At 44.8% G+C, this 13,460-nt stretch overlaps 1 protein-coding gene and 1 non-coding gene across 2 annotated transcripts in view; one reads left to right on the forward strand and one right to left on the reverse strand.

Moving 5' to 3' along the window:
• The first annotated feature begins 4,018 nt into the window (after window positions 1-4,018).
• The window catches only part of MED27 (mediator complex subunit 27), a 215,217-nt gene continuing 205,775 nt past the window's right edge, over window positions 4,019-13,460 (forward strand). Inside the window, exon 1 of the mRNA XM_038745615.1 lies at window positions 4,019-4,232. Coding sequence (XP_038601543.1) covers window positions 4,030-4,232 — 203 coding nt within the window. The 5' untranslated portion in view covers window positions 4,019-4,029. The remainder of the gene's footprint in view (window positions 4,233-13,460) is intronic.
• On the reverse strand, window positions 5,946-6,072 carry LOC119927589. The gene has a single exon (XR_005450577.1). It is a non-coding gene; the product is annotated as a U6atac minor spliceosomal RNA (small nuclear RNA).

Raw genomic sequence — 13,460 nt, forward strand, 5'->3', positions numbered from 1 at the left:
TACACTCATTGCTTAGGAGGGTATCAGTAAGTTCTATTTGTAAGTGCTAGAGTTGGCGAAAGGGATGATATGGCTCAGGTGTCAAGTCATCAGAATAAATAGAAGTAAAGCTAGATTCATTCATTCAATCGTATTTATTGAGCGCTTACTGTGTGCAGAACACGGGACTAAGCGCTTGGGAAGTCCAAGTAGGCAACATATAGAGATGGTCCCTACCCAACAGCGGGCTCACAGTCTAGAAGGGGGGAGACAGACGACGAAAAACATGTGGACAGGTGTCAAGTCATCAGAATAAATAGAAGTAAAGCTAGATTCATTCACTCAATCGTATTTATTGAGTGCTTACTGTGTGCAGAGCACTGTACTCAGTGCTGGGAAGTACAAGTCAGCAACATCGAGAGACGGTCCCTACCCAACAGCGGGCTCACAGTCTAGAAGGGGGAGACAGAACAAAACAAAACATATTAACAAAATAAAATAAATAGAATAAATATGTACAAATAAATAAATAATAAAATAAATAAATACATGAATAAATAAATAAATAAATAAATAAATAAGCGCTTACTGTGTGCAGAGCACCGTACTAAGCGCTTGGGAAGTACAAGTCGTCAACATATAGAGATGGTCCCTACCCAACAGCGGGCTCACAGTCTAGAAGGGGGAGACAGACAACAAAACAAAACATATTAACAAAATAAAATGAATAGAATAACTATGTACAAATTAAATAAATAAATAGATAAATAAATAGATAAATAAATACATAAGCGCTTACTGTGTGCAGAGCACCGTACTAAGCGCTTGGGAAGTACAAGTGGGCAACATCTAGAGACGGTCCCTACCCAACAGCGGGCTCACAGTCTAGAAGGGGGAGACAGAGAACAAAACAAAACATATTAACAAAATAAAATAAATAGAATAAATATGTACAAATAAAATAAATAAATACATAAATAAGCGCTTACTGTGTTTAGAGCACCGTACTAAGCGCTTGGGAAGTCCAAGTCGGCAACATATAGAGACGTCTGGTCCCTACCCAACAGTGGGCTCACAGTCTAGAAGGGGGAGACAGACAACAAAACAAAACATATTAACAAAATAAAATAAGAAGAATAAATATGTACAAATAAAATAAATAAATACACAATTAAATAAATAAGCGCTAAGTGTGTGCTCAGCACTGTACTAAGCGCTTGGGAAGTCCAAGTCAGCAACATAGAGAGACGGTCCCTACCCAGCAGCGGGCTCACAGTCTAGAAGGGGGAGACAGACAACAAAACAAAACATATTAACAAAATAAAATAAGTAGAATAAATATGTACAAATAAAATAAATAAATACATAAATAAGCGCTTACTGTGTTTAGAGCACCGTACTAAGCGCTTGGGAAGTCCAAGTCGGCAACATAGAGAGACGGTCCCTACCCAACAGTGGGCTCACAGTCTAGGAGGGGGAGACAGAGTACAAGACAAAACATATTAACAAAATAAAATAAGTAGAACAAATATGCACAAATAAAATAAATACATAATTACATAAATAAGCGCTAACTGTGTGCTCAGCACTGTACTAAGCGCTTGGGAAGTCCAAGTCGGCAACATATGGAGACGGTCCCTACCCAACAGCGGACTCACAGTCTAGAAGGGGGAGACAGACAACAAAACGAAACGTGTTAACAAAATAAAATAAGAAGAATAAATATGTACAAATAAAATAAATAAATACACAATTAAATAAATAAGCGCTAACTGTGTGCTTAGCACTGTACTAAGCGCTTGGGAAGTCCAAGTCGGCAACATAGAGAGACGGTCCCTACCCAAAAGCGGGCTCACAGTCTAGAAGGGGGAGACAGACAACAAAACAAAACATATTAACCAAATAAAATAAGTAGAATAAATATGTACAAATAAAATAAATAAATAAGCGCTAACTGTGTGCTCAGCACTGTACTAAGCGCTTGGGAAGTACAAGTCGGCAACATAGAGAGACGGGCCCTGCCCAACAGTGGGCTCACAGTCTAGAAGGGGGAGACAGACAACAAAACTAAACATATTAACAAAATAAAATAAGCAGAATAAATATGTACAAATAAAATAAATAAATAATAGCCAACTATGTGCTCAGCACTGTACTAAGCGCTTGGGGAGTCCAAGTCGGCAACATAGAGAGACGGTCCCTACCCAACAGCGGGCTCACAGCCTAGAAGCGCTCACGGTCGGAGGCCTTCCCAGACTGAGCCCCTTCCTTCCTCTCCTCCTCGTCCCCCTCTCCATCCCCCCCATCTTACCTCCTTCCCTTCCCCACAGCACCTGTATATATGTATATATGTTTGTACGTATTTATTACTCTATTTATTTATTTATTTATTTTATTTGTGCATATCTATTCTATTTATTTTATTTTGTTCGTATGTTTGGTTTTGTTCTCTGTCTCCCCCTTTTAGACTGAGAGCCCACTGTTGGGTAGGGACTGTCTCTCTATGTTGCCAACTTGTACTTCCCAAGCGCTTAGTCCAGTGCTCTGCGCACAGTAAGCGCTCAATAAATACGATTGATGATGATGATGATTTGTGCATATCTATTCTATTCTATTTTATTTTGTTAGTATGTTTGGTTTTGTTCTCTGTCTCCCCCTCCTAGACTGTGAGCCCGCTGTTGGGTAGGGACTGTCCCTCTATGTTGCCAACTTGGACTTCCCAAGCGCTTAGTCCAGTGCTCTGCGCACAGTAAGCGCTCGATAAATACGATTGATGATGATGATGATTTGTGCATATCTATTCCATTTATTGTATTTTGTTAGTACGTTTGGTTTTGTTGTCTGTCTCCCCCTCCTAGACTGTGAGCCCGCTGTTGGGTAAGGACCGTCTCTCTATGTTGCCAACTTGGACTTCCCAAGCGCTTAGTCCAGTGCTCTGCGCACAGTAAGCGCTCGATAAATACGATTGATTGATTGATTGAGCTCTGCTGAGAGCTCACCTCCTCCAGGAAGCCTTCCCAGACTGAGCCCCTTCCTTCCTCTCCCCCTCGTCCCCCTCTCCATCCCCCCATCTTACCTCCTTCCCTTCCCCACAGCACCTGTATATATGTATATATGTTTGTACATATTGATTACTCTATTTATTTATTTATTTATTTATTTTACTTGTACATATCTATCCTATTTATTTTATTTTCTTAGTATGTTTGGTTTTGTTCTCTGTCTCCCCCTTCTAGACTGTGAGCCCACTGCTGGGTAGGGACCGTCTCTATATGTTGCCAATTTGTACTTCCCAAGCGCTTAGTACAGTGCTCTGCACATAGTAAGCGCTCAATAAATACGATTGATGATGATATCTATCCTATTTATTTTATTTTGTTAGTATGTTTGGTTTTGTTCTCCGTCTCCCCCTTTTAGACTGTGAGCCCACTGTTGGGTAGGGACCGTCTCTCTATGTTGCCAATTTGTACTTCCCAAGCGCTTAGTCCAGTGCTCTGCACATAGTAAGCGCTCAATAAATACGATTGATGATGATGATGATTTGTGCATATCTAGTCTATTTTATTTTGTTAGTATGGTTTTGTTCTCTGTCTCCCCCTTCTAGACTGCTAGCCCACTGTTGGGTAGGGACCGTCTCTATATGTTGCCAATTTGTACTTCCCAAGCGCTTAGTCCAGTGCTCTGCGCATAGTAAGCGCTCAATAAATACGATTGATGATGATGATGATTGATTGAATGAATGCACAGTAAGCGCTCAATAAATACGATTGATTGATTGATTGATTGAATGAATGAATAGGCGATCTAACGAATGACAGCGGGCGAACTACGTTTCCCAGAGGTCCCCGGGCTCGGGGGGGCGTGACGTCATCGGGGCGCGCGGCGCGGGCGTGTGGGACTGAATGGGGGACTGAACGGGGGCCGAACTACACCTCCCAGAGGCCCCCGGGGCGTGACGTCATCAGAGCGCGCGCGCGGCGGGCGGGGTGAGGAGGACGACGACGACGACGAGGAGAAGGAGGAAGAGGGGTTGTCGTCGCCGCCACCGTCATGGCGGATGTGCTGAGCGTCGGCGTGAACCTGGAGGCCTTCGGCCAGGCCATCGGGGCCATCCAGGCGCTCCGCTCCAGCGTCAGCCGCGTGTTCGACTGCCTGAAGGACGGCATGCGGAATAAGGAGACCCTGGAGGGCCGGGAGAAGGCCTTCATCGCCCACTTCCAGGACCACCTGCACTCCGTCAACAGGGATCTGAAGTAGGTGGGCCGGAACCATCATTAATAATAATGATGGTGATGAGGGGATTTATTCATTCATTCATTAATTCATTCAATCAGTCGTGTTTATTGAGTACTTACTGTGTGCAGAAAACTGGACTGAGCGCTTTGTTCATCAATCAATCGTATTTAGTGAGCGCTTACCGTGTGTAGAGCTCTGGACTAGGGTGATGAGGGGATTTATTCATTCAGTCATTCATTCAATCGTGTTTATTGAGCGCTCACTGTGTGCAGGAAACTGGACTAAGCGCTTTGTTAATCAGTCAATCGTATTTAGTGAGCGCTTACCGTGTGTAGAGCACTGGACTATGGTGATGAGGGGATTTATTCAGTCATTCATTCAGTCGTGTTTATTGAGCGCTCACTGTGTGCAGAAAACTGGACTAAGCGCTTTGTTAATCAGTCAATCAATCAATCAGTCGTATTGGCCCTGCTGAGAGCTCACCTCCTCCAGGAGGCCTTCCCAGACTGAGCCCCCTCCTTCCTCTCCCCCTCGTCCCCCTCTCCATCCCCCCCATCTTACCTCCTTCCCTTCCCCACCGCATCTGTATATATGTTTGTACATATTTGTTACTCTATTTATTTTACTTGTACATATCTATCCTGTTTATTTTATTTTGTTAGTATGTTTGGTTCTGTTCTCTGTCTCCCCCTTTTAGACCGTGAGCCCCACTGTTGGGTAGGGACTGTCCCTATATGTTGCCAGTTTGTACTTCCCAAGAGCTTAGTACAGTGCTCTGCACATAGTAAGCGCTCAATAAATACGATTGATGATGATGATGATTTAGTGAGCGCTTACCGTGTGTAGAGCACTGGACTGTGGTGATGAGGGGATTTATTCATTCAGTCGTGTTTATTGAGCGCTTACTGTGTGCAGAAAACTGGACTAAGCGCTTTGTTAGTCAGTCAGTCAATCATCATCATCATCAATCGTATTTAGTGAGCGCTTACTGTGTGCAGAGCACTGTACTAAGCGCTCGGGAAGTACAAGGTGGCAACATAGAGAGACAGTCCCTACCCAACATTGGGCTCACATTTTAGAAGGGGGAGAATTTAGTGAGCGCTTACCGTGTGTAGAGCACTGGACTAAGCGCTTTGTTTATCGATCAATCAATCAATCGTATTTATTGAGGCCTTCCGAGACTGAGCCCCTTCCTTCCTCTCCCCCTCGTCCCCCTCTCCATCCCCCCCCATCTTACCTCCTTCCCTTCCCCACAGCACCTGTATATATGTATATATGTTTGTACTTATTTGTTACTCTATTTATTTTACTTGTACATATCTATCCTATTTATTTTATTTTGTTAGTATGTTTGGTTCTGTTCTCTGTCTCCCCCTTTTAGACTGTGAGCCCACTGTTGGGTAGGGACTGTCTCTATATGTTGCCAATTTGTACTTCCCAAGCGCTTAGTACAGTGCTCTGCACATAGTAAACGCTCAATAAATACGATTGATGATGATGATGATTTAGTGAGCGCTTACCGTGTGTAGAGCACTGGACTATGGTGATGGGGGGATTTATTCATTCAGTCATTCTATCAATCGTGTTTATTGAGCGCTTACTGTGTGCAGAAAACTGGACTAAGCGCTTTGTTAATCAATCAATCATCATCATCATCATCATCAATCGTATTTAGTGAGCGCTTACTGTGTGCAGAGCACTGGACTAAGCACTTGGGAAGTCCAAGTTGGCAACATATAGAGACGGTCCCTACCCAACAGTGGGCTCACAGTCTAGAAGGGGGAGGTGTATAGACCACTAGGACCTCTTCCATCCTTCTGAAGGGGAGTGCTAACCTTCTCTCCTTTCATACAGCACAGAATCAATCAATCAATCAATCAATCGTATTTATTGAGCGCTTACTGTGTGCAGAGCACTGGACTAAGCACTTTGTTGTTCATCAATCAATCGTATTTATTGAGTGCTTACTGTGTGCAGAGCACTGGACTAAGCGCTTTGTTCATCAATCAATCAGTCGTATTTATTGAGCGCTTACTGTGTGCATTGCATTGGACTCAGCGCTTGGTTCATCAATCAGTCGTATTTATTGAGCGCTTACTGTGTGCAGAGCACTGGACTAAGCGCTTTGTTCATCAATCAGTCGTATTTATTGAGCGCTTACTGTGTGCAGAGCACTGGACTCAGTTCTTGGTTCATCAATCAATCAATTAATCGTATTTATTGAGTACTTGGGAAGTCCAAGTTGGCAACATATGGAGACGGTCCCTACCCAACAGTGGGCTCACAGTCTAAAAGAAATAAGTACGATTGATTCATGAACAAAGCGCTTAGTCCAGTGCTCTGCACACAGTAAGCGCTCAATAAATACGATTGATTGATGAACAAAGCGCTCAATCAATCAGTCGTATTTATTGAGCGCTTACTGTGTGCAGAGCACTGTACTAAGCGCTTGGGAAGTCCAAGTTGGCAACATATAGAGACAGTCCCAACCCAACAGTGGGGCTTACGGTCTAAAAGGGGGAGACAGAGAACAAAACCAAACATACTAACAAAATAAAATAAATAGAATAGATATGTACAAGTAAAATAAATAAATAAATAGAGTAACAAATATGTACAAACATATATACATATATACAGGTGCTGTGGGGAAGGGAAGGAGGTAAGATGGGGGGATGGAGAGGGGGATGAGGGGGAGAGGAAGGAAGGGGCTCAGTCTGGGAAGGCCTCCATAAAGGCCTCAATAAATACGATTGATTGATTGATTGATAAACAAAGCGCTTAGTCCAGTGCTCTACACACGATTGATTGATTGCTTGAGCACTTACTGTGTGCAGAGCACTGGACTAAGCGCTTTGTTAATCAATCAATCAATCGTATTTAGTGAGCGCTTACCGTGTGTAGAGCACTGGACTAAGCGCTTTGTTTTATCAATCAATCGATCAATCGTATTTATTGAGGCCTTTATGGAGGCCTTCCCAGACTGAGCCCCTTCCTTCCTCTCCCCCGCCTTACCTCCTTCCCTTCCCCACAGCACCTGTACATATGTATATATGTTTGTACATATTTATTACTCTATTTTACTTGTACATATCTATTCTATTTATTTTATTTTGTTAGTATGTTTGGTTTTGTTCTCTGTCTCCCCCTTTTAGACCGGGAGCCCACTGTTGGGTAGGGACTGTCTCTATATGTTGCCAACTTGGACTTCCCAAGCGCTTAGTACAGTGCTCTGCACACAGTAAGCGCTCAATAAATACGATTGATTGATTGTGCAGAGCACTGGACTCAGCGCTTGGTTCATCAGTGAATCGTATTTATTGAGCGCTTACTGTGTGCAGAGCACTGGACTAAGCGCTTTGTTCATCAATCAAACAGTCGTATTTACTGAGAGCTTACTGTGTGCAGAGCACTGGACTAAGTGCTTTCTTCATCAATCAATCAATCGATTGTATTTATTGAGAGCTTACTGTGTGCAGAGCACTGGACTAAGCGCTTTGTTAATCAGTCATATTTATTGAGCGCTTACTGTGTGTGGAGCACTGGACTAAGCGCTTTATTCATCAATCAATCAATCGAATTTATTTCTTTTACACTGTGAGCCCACTGTTGGGTAGGGACTGGCTCTATATGTTGCCAACTTGGACTTCCCAAGCGCTTAGTACAGTGCTCTGCACACCGTAAGCACTCAGTAAATACAATTGATTGATTGATTGATTGAGCGCTTACTGTGTGCAGATCACTGGACTAAGCGCTTTGTTCATCAGTCAATCAATCGTATTTATTGAGCGCTAATTGTGTGCAGAGCACTGTACTAAGCGCTTTGTTAATCAATCAATGTGCTTACTGTGTGCAGATCACTGGACTAAGCGCTTTGTTCATCAGTCAATCGTATTTATTTCTTTTAGACTGTGAGCCCACTGTTGGTTGGGTAGGGACCGTCTCTATATGTTGCCAACTTGGACTTCCCAAGCAATTAGTACAGTGTTCTGCACACAGTAAGCGCTCAATAAATAGGATTGATTGATTGATTGAGTGCTTACTGTGTGCAGAGCACTGGACTAAGCGCTTTGTTCATCAATCAATCAATCAATCGTATTTATTTCTTTTAGACCGTGAGCCCACTGTTGGGTAGGGACCGTCTCTAGAATTTGCCAACTTGGACTTCCCAAGCGCTTAGTACAGTGCTCTCCACACTGTAAGCGCTCAATAAATACGATTGATTGATTGATTGATTGAGCGCTTACTGTGTGCAGATCACTGGACTAAGCGCTTTGTTCATCAATCAATCAATCGTATTTATTGAGCGCTTACGGTGTGCAGAGCACTGGACTAAGCACTTTGTTAATCAGTCAATCGTATTGAGTGCTTACTGTGCACAGATCACTGGACTAAGCGCTGTGTTAATCAATCGTATTTATTGAGCACTTACTGTGTGCAGAGCACTGGACTAAGCGCTTGGGAAGTACAAGTTGGCAACATATAGAGACGGCCCCTACCCAACAGTGGGCACACAGTCTAGAAGACTGTTAAGCGCTTACTACTACTACTACTACTAATGGTGGCATTTGTTAAGTGCTTACTACGTGCAAAGCACCGTTCTAAGCGCTGGGTGGGGGAGATACAAGGTGATCAGGTTGTCCCACGTGGGGCTCACAGTCTTAATCCCCATTTGACAGATGAAGCACTGAGGCTCAGAGAAGGTGAGTGACTTGCCCAAGTCACACAGCAGACATGGTGGAGTCAGGATTCGAACCCATGACCTCTGACTCCAAAGCCCATGCTCTTTCCACTGAGCCACGCTTGTGTTGTCCCACGTGGGGCTCACAGTCTCCATCCCGATTTTCATAATAATAATAATGATGGTATTTGTTAAGCGCTTACTATGTGCAGGGCACTGTTCTAAGCACTGGGGAGGTTACAAGGTGATCAGGTTGTCCCACGTGGGGCTCACAGTCTTAATCCCCATTTTACAGATGAGGTAACTGAGGCTCCGAGAAGTTAAGTGACTTGCCCAAGGTCACACAGCAGACATGTGGCGGAGCCGCGATTCGAACCCATGACCTCTGACTCCAAAGCCCGGGCTCTTTTCCACTGAACCACGCTGCTTCCCCACTGATTTGTTCATTCATTCATTCATTCAGTCGTATTTATTGAGCACTTACTGTGTGCAGAGCACTGGACTAAGCGCTTTGTTAAGCGCTTACTATGTGCAAAGCACTGTTCTAAGCGCGGGGGGGGGGGATACAGGATGATCAGGTTGTCCCACGTGGGGCTCACAGTCTCCACCCCCATTTTCATAATAATAATGGTATTTGTTAAGCGTTTACTATGTGCCAAGCACTGTTCTAAGCGCTGGGGTAGATACAAGGTAATCAGGTCACCCCACGTGGGGCTCACAGTCTCCATCCCCATTTTCATAATAATAATAATGATAATAATAATGGGAGTTGTTAAGCGCTTACTATGTGCCAAGCACCGTTCTAAGCGCTGGAGGGAATCCGAGGTAATCGGGTTGCCCCTCGTGGGGCTTACAGTCTCCATCCCCATTTTCAGAATAATGGGGTGCTTACTATAATAATAATAATAATAATGATGGCATTTATTAAGCGCTTACTATGTGCAAAACACCATTCTAAGCGCTGGGGAGGTTACAAGGTAATCAGGTTGCACCACGTGCGGCTCCATCCCCTTTTCAATAATAATAATGGGATTTGTTAAGAGCTTACTATGTGCCAAGCACTGTTCTAAGCGCTGGGGGAGATACAAGGTACTCAGGTTGCCCCACGTGGGGCTCACAGTCTCCATCCACATTTTCATAATAATAATGGGAGTTGTTCAGCGCTTACTGTGTGCCAGGCACTGTTCTAGGTGCTGAAGGGATCCAATCAATCAATCAATCGTATTTATTGAGCGCTTACTGTGTGCAGAGCACTGTACTAAGCGCTTGGGAAGTCCAAGTTGGCAACATATAGAGACGGTCCCTACCCAACAGTGGGCTCACAGTCTGAAAGGGGGAGAAGGTAATCAGGTTGCACCACGTGCGGCTCCATCCAACGTGGCTCAGTGGAAAGAGCCCGGGCTTGGGAGCCAGAGGTCGTGGATTCTAATCCCGGCCCCACCACATGTCTGCTGTGTGACCTTGGGCAAGTCACTTAACTTCTCTGAGCCTCAGTTCCCTCATCTGTAAAATGGGGATTAAGACTGTGAGCCCCACGTGGGACAACCTGATCACTTTGTATCTTCCCCAGCGCTTAGAACAGTGCTTGGCACATAGTAAGCACTTAACAAATGCCATCATTATATTTCAATAATAATAATGGGATTTGTTAAGTGCTTACTATGTGCCAAGCACTGTTACAAGGTGATCAGTTGCCCACGTGGGGCTCATAGTCTCCATCCCCATTTTACAGATGAGGTCACTGAGGCCCAGAGAAGTGAAGTGGTTTGCCCAAGGTCACGCAGCAGATGAGCAACGGTGCCGGGATTAGAACCCACACCCTCAGACTCCCAAGCCGCCTCTAAACCATGCCGCTTGATCGTATTTGTGAAGTGCTCACTGGGTGCCAAGCGCTGCATTCATTAATTCAATCGTATTTTGTTGGATGTTATGTTGTAATAATAATAATAATGATGGCATTTGTTAAGCACTTATTATTTGCAAAGCACTGTTCTAAACACTGGGGAGGATACAAGGTGATCAGGTTGTTTGTCCCCCGTGGGGCTCACAGTCTTAATCCCCATTTTCCAGATGAGGTAACTGAGGCATAGAGAAGTTAAGTGACTTGCCCAAAGTCACACAGCTGACAAGTGGTGGAGCCGGAATTTGAACCCATGACCTCTGACTCCCAAGCCCATGCTCTTTCCACTGAGCCACGTGGTGTTTGTTAAGCACTTACTGTGTGCCAGGCACTGTGCTAAGCACTGGGGTGGATGCAAGCCAATTGTGTTGGACACAGTCCCTGTCCCACGTGGGGCTACAGTCTCAATCCCTATTTTAAAGATGAGGTAACTGAGACTCAGAGAAGTCAAGTGACTTGCTCAGGGTCACACAGCAGACTGTTACCTTGTAATAATAAGGAGGGTATTTTATTTTTAGACTGTGAGCCCACTGTTGGGTAGGGACTGTCTCTATATGTTGCCAACTTGTACTTCCCAAGTGCTTAGTATAGTGCTCTGCACACAGTAAGCGCTCAATAAATATGATTGATTGATTAAGCGCCCACTATGTGCCTGGCACTGTACTAAGCGCTGGGATGGATGCAAGCCAATCGGGTTGGACCCAGTTTCTGTCCCACGTGGGGCTCGCAGGCTCAATCCCCATTTTCCAGATGAGGGAACTGAGGCCCAGAGAAGTGAAGTGACTTGCCGAAGGTCACACAGTAGACAAGTGGAGGAGTCGGGATTAGAACCCAGGTCCTTCTGACGCCCAGGCCCATTCTCTATCCACTTCGCCATGCTGCTTCTACCATCCAGTGCTTTGGCACACAGTAAGCGTTCGGTAAATATGATGAATAATAATGATTGGGTGCTTAGTGCGTGTAGAGCACTGGACTAAGCACTTGGGAGAGCATGTGTGTTCTGACGACTTGACACCTGTCCACATGTTTTGTTTTGTTGTCTGTCTCTCCCTTCTAGACTGTGAGCCCGTTGTCGGGTAGAGACCGTCTCTATACGTTGCCGACCTGTACTTCCCAAGCGCTTAGTACAGTGCTCCGCATACAGTAAGCGCTCAATAAATCCGATTGAATGAATGAAGGATGCAACAACAGACACAGTCCGTACCCGCAACAAGCTCAGAGTCTAGAAGGGGACTGTCTAGACTTGTAGGCAGGGAGCGTGTCTACCAACTCGGTTGGACTCTCCCAGGCGCTTAGTACAGTGCTGTGCACCCAGTAAGCACCCAATAAATCACCTTGGTTGCCTGAGGCAACCCATCCCCTTCTCCCAGGGCGATTCAGTTGCACATCCCAGACTAAACCCCACTTTTCCTCATCTCCCACTCCCTTCTGCGTCGCCCTGACTTGCTCCCTTTGCTCTTCCCACCCTCCCAGCCCCACGGCACTCATGTATCTGTCTTTCATTTTATTTATTTGATGTCTGTTTACTTGTATGGTTGTCTATGTGCCCCCCTCTAGACTTAGCTCCTTGTGGGCTGGGATTGTCACTCTTTATTGCCATGTTGTACTTTCTTTTCCTCCTCCTCATCCTCCGGTTTCATGGCTGCTTGGCTTTTGGCAACTTCGTTGGCCTAGCAACCAGTTGGAAGTAGGTAGAGTGGTGGAGAAAGCCAAATGATTGGTGCATCATTATTTCCATAAGAGGCTCATGTCATTTTTTGGGGAAAAGCCAGGGAAATCCCCAACCCTTCTCAGCTCCCACATAAACTGTTCTTTAGGATTACATTTATCAGTACGCTCAGTGAGAGAATTCAATGCCCTTTCTCTCTTTCTTGCCCACTCTCCCCTAAGGTGTGTGTTTCAGTGTATTGGACGCTCAGGTTCCTAGTTCATAGTAAATTCTCAATAAATACCATTGATGGGCTTAGTTTACTCACTCTGCCCCAAGCTCATCTGTCTAATCCTCACCTTTTTCCTCATGTCCTCTCCCTAGTCTGGCCCTCCCGCTCCATGTACGACAGAGGACTAGGGTAGGGACTGTCTCTGTATGTTGCCAACTTGTACTTCCCAAGCGCTTAGTACAGTGCTCTGCACACAGTAAGCGCTCAATAAATAAGATTGATTGATTGATTGACTACTCTCTCCACCTCAACATTATTAAAGTCACATCTCCTCCAAGAGGCCCTCCCTAATTAAGCCCTCTTTTCCCCGGCTCGCTCTCCCGTCCATGTCGATTTTGCACTTGGATCTGTGACTTTTGGACAATTGATTGTTGCCCCACCCCAACCCCACAGCACTTCTGTGCATTTCCTTAAATTATACATTATAAATTATTTATGGTAATGTCTGTTTCCACCTCAGGCCTCTAAGTTCCTTGTGGGCAGGGAACGTGTCTGCTCATTCTGTTGTACTCTCCCAAGGGCTTAGTATAGTGCTCTGCATGTGGAAATCGCTCAGTAATTGCGATAGTTTGATAATAAAGTGCAGAATATTCCAGTTGCACTTAGTCTAAAGCATTCCCGCCACTTTAAAACTCTGTCCCCACTCTGCTTATATGCACATTAAAATGAATAAAAATCATCTTCGTGTGACAGTCGCAGGTGGTATCGGCCCTTTTCTCTCACC

The sequence above is a fragment of the Tachyglossus aculeatus genome, chromosome 4 (assembly GCF_015852505.1).
Source record: "Tachyglossus aculeatus isolate mTacAcu1 chromosome 4, mTacAcu1.pri, whole genome shotgun sequence".
In the NCBI taxonomy this organism is placed as follows: Eukaryota; Metazoa; Chordata; class Mammalia; order Monotremata; family Tachyglossidae; genus Tachyglossus; species Tachyglossus aculeatus.